Below are 6,000 nucleotides of genomic sequence, written 5' to 3'. Positions count from 1 at the left end.
TTTTTCAATGTGTAGCAGAAAGTATAGAGAATATACATACTTTTTGTAACACTCAACACGATGAATAATTGCTATATGATTTGAATGAGGAAAAAATGTTATATAATTATATATGTTTAACATTCACAAAGAGCAATTTGATAAAGTTTTCTCCTGTGTAGGCATCAAAAACTACAACTCATTCTTCAGTGATTTCCATAAATATGACCGTTTACAATAGATGAATACAGTATAAACATTCTGGAGTTACGAATATAATTTCACACAAGGGCAATTGGATAAATTTATATAAAACCTCAACTAGCGATCTGCAATGCTGTTGAGCAGGAATTAATAATTCAGTTGGTTTATTTTTCTTACTAGAATGAACTGTTAACTTGAAAATTGCAATATGCCAAAAATTATAAGCCTGATTGCCTTGTTTTATAGCAATCATGATCTGTACAACAAAATAAAAGTATCTAAAGTACTTTGGTATCAAAGGGATTTGTACAGATTTTTTTTTCAGTTCTTACTAATCTACTATGAAAAGTATCCTAATTGGGGCACAATAAAATTTCAATTAGGGGATCATCATTTATCTCTAAAATGTAAAGGCAAGAGTTTGTGCTCAGAACACTATAATGACAAACTCGCTGAATGCACAGTATAAAAGTATGTTCAAAAGATATACAGTATATAACTCATGTTCCATTTTTAAAGTTTTCATTGCATGTAAACAAACTAAATCAAGTTACGGAACACTATCGCATTATTTTGTACATTTTGCAGATGGTGATGGATGGTACAGAACACTGCCCACAACAGGCAACTAACTCCCGGGTACCTTATTGGTAAAGTGTGTGTGTGTGGAATATACCAGGCAACTGCAAATGACTGAGAACCCTCAACTGAATCTTTTATTTGTCACGAATAAGCTGTAAATTACACCAGCTAATTCACTGCTAACTTCTAGCCATATACTCGATATAATATAATAACAATACAAAATTTCTAGCCTTAGCTAACAAAAATATAACAGACAATTAAAGTAACAGAAACGGAAACTAAGTGTGGCAGTGAACAAATTTGTGAGGACTGCTACCTGTTAGTACAGTTTGTACCAACATCAGACACTTAATATTACAATCCTGAGGTAACCAAATGAAATTCAAAAATGGTTCTGTCTATACATATATGAGAAACTTCAACACAAAAGATTGTTGGACATTGAATACTGTGACCCTTTATAATGGATCACAGAAAATACAGTACTGTATCTGAGAAAGTTGTCCTCGTTAGAAACTTCAGAACAAGCCTGAGTTAAGTTGGTGCCCACATTACTCAGACCAAATATGTAGTAATAACATTTGTTTATACTGTATTTTTAAAAGTCCTTTAGTAATCCATTCACCAATCATATTCATATTTCTTTACACACACATGTACACACACATGCATGCACATATAGTATAAACCACTGCACCCATGTACACACACAAATAAAATAAAGATGGCTAAAGAAGCATCCATGTTTTATTTATGGCCACAGTTTGAAACAGCATTTTTTTACGACTAAGTATAAAGCAAGTACTGCAATTCTAACAATGCTAGATTGAAGGGGATTACAGGAATTTAAGGTTCTGATAAGGCCTCAGTAATAGTTAACTATAATGACTGCTGTCATGCATATTTACTAGCAAGTGATAGTAAAATGACACTTGCTTAGAAATCAGAACAGTATAAATATGAATGTAAAAGAATATAATACTTGTACTTTATGCCTGTACTGTTAAAAAACAAGACATCATTCTTAAAAAAAAAAAAAAATACTTAATGTTTCACATATAGTATGTGTATTACTTTAATCAATTCCTTGTCAATGTTATTTAAGATCTACAAATAAGCTCATTAGCTAATATTATATTTGAGAACACTTAGTACTGGGAAAATAATTTCCATATAAACCTAATCTGTAACATAAATGCTTTCCTTTGTGTTAACCTCTGATGGAAGATACAGCTCCTTTAACATGTACCATGGCCAACCTTTACACAGTGCGGATGCTCTGCAAAAGGAAACAACAATAAAATTTAAGATCAAAGCACTATTCAAGTATGGTAGTGAGCTTCGAGTTTCACCAAATATAACAGCTATAATATCAAAGTTAAGCAGGTTATCGTTCAGGTGGTGTAAGCATGTCTAATGTCTACAAATGCTGGTGCTTCTAACAAAAAATGTCATATTTAAAACAAAATCAATTAAAATACTGTAAAACTTTCAATTTTTTTAAATTATTAGCTATTTTTCCTACATTGAAGACAGAATACACGAGTTGATGAAAGGCCACAACACTTATCCGGCTTTTCTCTTCTGCATCAATACTCACGAGACGAGCACAAAATGAATGAGAAGGGGCAACCTCAGCTATCTACAAATGCACTGCTGGTGGAGCAGTGAGGACACTACTCTCTTCTGGGCAATTAAAAACAAAAAATTACTACTAAGCCAATTTATTTCTCCGCTTAACACGATGTGTATCTTGACATCTGCCTTATTTTGTATTGTCATTCTATAGTTAAATTAATAATTTTTTTTTACTTTTTATTAGTAAAATTCAAGTTAACATCAAATCAGCAAAATTTTTATACATTAACATCTCATGAGGAAATCTAATTTGCCTGTCTGCCATAACCATTTAACATACAACGTATCCTCCAGCCCCCAAATACAGTGGCACCTTGACTTACAATGGCCCCGACTTATGATAATTTCGAGTTACGATAGTGTCGTTGACTAACGATATTTGTTGGTACATGTTTGGGTCGACCGAGCGCGTGGTTCCCGGTCACGCGGGCCAACCTGCCTCAGTTTACTAGAGCTGCCTGCTTAGTGACGATCTCGCTTATAAGAAATTCCGTTTTTTGTGGTGATTTTTTGCGTTTTGAACATAAAACTGATTATTATATATCATGCCATGGGCCGCAGAAAGTCAGTGGTAAGGTTCAACCAAAGAAAATAGTTGTGAGTTGAGGCAGTAGAGGACATCCTTTCCTCATTAAGAAAATGTGTGAAGTATGGGAAGAACTGCAAAGATAAAGCTGTAGCAGGCCGTTGCACTGACCTTTTAAATGACAATGTGATGTCTTACTACAGACAAGTGTTAAAATGTAGGGAAAAACAAGTGTTTTTAGACTGATTCTTAATAAGACAAGCAAGCAGTGAGCCACAAGCAGGTCCTAGTGGAATGCGGGGAAAACATGCCAGAGTGTGTATCCCAGAAGTCATCACTGCCTGATGTTATAATGGAAGGGGACTCCCCTTCCAAACAGTAACACCTCTCTTCCTTCCCCCCCTTATCACCATCTTCCATATGCCATCAAGAGTCCGCAATAAAGGTAAGATAAACATATGTGCTGTATTGAAGTTAAAGAACAAAATTGTATTCAGTATAAAATGTATTTGTAAGTTAATATTTTGGAGAGTGGGGAACGGATTAATTCAATTCCCTTTATTTCTTATGGGAAAAATCGCTTCGACTTACGATCCGTCTCTGGGAATGGATTACCATCGTAAGTCGAGGCCCCACTGTACTATACTGAATAGTCAAAATAATACTGAACACACATTCCATACAAACAATGAATTTTAAATATATTGTACTGGAAGGTAAAACAAGAAGATAAATATCAAGTGTTGAACATAATGAATGTCCATTTCTGGTGGGATTCTAGTAGCATTTGGAGAGTGTGTCTGGTACCACCAGGCTTCTGAGACCCATACATTGTGCATTGAAAGCCATATCCACAATCTGGCCTACTCTCTCAGGCAAGGGAAACGGGGGGATCAGAGACCTGCTATAAAACTGGGCAAACTCACCAGAAAGCTTAAGTGCAAGAAAACAGATGACTGGTCAAAGAAAAAATACACTCTTCTATATAAGTAATTATCATCCCAGATAAAAAAAAAGCAGGCAGGCATGGCTACCTGGAAATTCTGGGTATTTGGTCTTGCCACCTGGTGGCGGTCAGGTATGTATGTAAGTAATTAATTATCAAAAGAAGGCACCAAACCGGGAAGGCTATGTAGCACCATCAAATGTGCGAAATAATCAGAGGGTGCTAAATATCACCAAGGATGCCAATACAAGAACAGAAATGCATAAGGCGAATGATATCAAAAGTATTTGATTCACCAAGAATTCTTTCAAGGGACAAGCGACCGCGAGGGACGGTCGGAAAACAAGACACACGCTCGTCCTGGAAGTCATCACATTCAATAAGGATATGCACAACTGTAAGAGGGACAATGCAATGTGGACAATAAGGAGCAGGGTGGCGCCCCATTAGGTGACCGTGAGTTAAGCGTGTATGGCCAATACGCAACCTCGCCAGAGCCATTTCCCATCGCCAGTTACGGTGGTAGGAGGACGGCCATGAGGACACACTACTCTTAAAAGTACGCAGTTTGTTAACATTAACAGAGGACCAACAATCCCACCAACGGGTAAGGATGGAGGAATGAATAACTGGGTAAAAGTCAGAATAAGGAATACCTGTACGGGAGATGGGACAACAGCGAACAGCTTCCCTAGCGGCAGCATCTGCACGCTTATTTAAAGACACACCAATATGGCTGGGAACCCAGCAAAACTCAACTGACTTAAATTTACTGGAAATAAGAAACAGCCAATGCTGAATCTCGACAACCACTGGATGGACCGGATTAAAGGACTCTAAAGCCATGAGGGCACTACGAAAGTCAACGACAACTACAAAGGAAGATTGACAACGAGAAAGCAGGAGACGAAGAGCACAGAGAATAGCATAAAGTTCCGCTGTGAAGATGCTAGTCTCTGGAGGTAGGCGACATATATAAGTGCTGTCAGGAAAAACAACAGAATAGCCTACACCGTCTGCAGACTTAGACCCATCGATGAAGATGGGAACTGAGTGGGAGGGCGAAGAAAAGTGCTCAAGGAAAAGGCGTTTCAGAACTGTAGGAGGGGAAAAAGATTTAGTGATGCGTGTTAAAGACGTACAAAACTTTGGAAGGAGAACTCTCCACGTGGGCAAGGAAGGAACAACACAAGGAGATACATTAGAAATAGAAATTGAAAGAGAATCCTGTAAGCGAGATAACCGAACAGAAAGAGGGAGGTGGTGAAGAGGAACGGGAACCACAGGAGGGGTAAAAGTTAAAGCACAACAGAGGCGAGAGGAAGGATGTTGCAAGGACTGCGCAACATAGCAAAGACAGTAGCGATCATGGCAGTCCTGGAGAGAGAGGAAGCCAGTGTCAACATACAAGCTGAGAATGGGAGTCGAACTAAAGGCACCAGAGCTGAGGCGCAACCCAGTATGGTGCAAAGCATCAAGACGACGAAGAGTAGAAGGAGAAGCAGACGAGTAAGCAGGTCAACCATAATCGAGTTTAGACAGGACGAGAGAGGAATGTAAAGCGAGGAGTGCGTGCCTATCTGCTCCCCAAGAAGTATGGGACAAAACATTAAGGAGGGTAAGGGCCTTAGAGCATTCACCTCGCAGGTAAGAGATATGGGCCGACCAAGACAAATGAGTGTCAAAGATTAACCCCAAAAGCTTAACAGAATTCTTGTGCACAAGGGGTTGACCATAAAGTGACAAAGAGGGACAAAGAATGACACGCTTCCGAGTAAAAGTCATAGCACAAGTCTTAGACGTAGAGAACCGGAAGCCATGATTTTTGGCCCAAGACGACACGGCATCAATCGCAAGTTGAAGCTACCGTTGAAGAAGCAAATCATCACCCCGACAGCAAAGGGCAAGATCATCGACAGAGAGGGGAGAAGACACCAGAAGGAAGAGAGGAAAGAAGACCATTGAGGGCAACCAGATAAAGAGAGTAGTGCTCAGAACACTATCTTGGGGCACACCCTCGTATTGCTGAAAAGAGGCAGAGAGAGAGAGAGTGGTACCAAGCCTCGCTCGAAAGGAACGACGAGAGAGGAAGCTTTGGAAAAAAGAGCGAGATTACCACGAA

The 6,000-nt window shown here is 38.9% G+C and overlaps 1 protein-coding gene across 6 annotated transcripts in view; it reads right to left on the bottom strand.

Moving 5' to 3' along the window:
* Flo1 (flotillin-1) overlaps positions 1 to 6,000 on the bottom strand; it is a 67,334-nt gene that overhangs the window by 909 nt on the left and 60,425 nt on the right. For all 6 annotated transcript variants that reach the window (XM_045740733.2, XM_045740735.2, XM_045740732.2 and 3 more), the window contains one exon: positions 1 to 2,047. This exon is cut by the window's left edge and continues 909 nt beyond it. In XM_045740733.2, the coding sequence (XP_045596689.1) occupies positions 2,030 to 2,047 (18 nt within the window). In that variant the 3' untranslated portion in view covers positions 1 to 2,029. The remainder of the gene's footprint in view (positions 2,048 to 6,000) is intronic.

Source organism: Procambarus clarkii, chromosome 13 (assembly GCF_040958095.1).
Source record: "Procambarus clarkii isolate CNS0578487 chromosome 13, FALCON_Pclarkii_2.0, whole genome shotgun sequence".
Taxonomy (NCBI): domain Eukaryota; kingdom Metazoa; phylum Arthropoda; class Malacostraca; order Decapoda; family Cambaridae; genus Procambarus; species Procambarus clarkii.
This window is presented reverse-complemented; position numbering and strand designations above follow the sequence as displayed.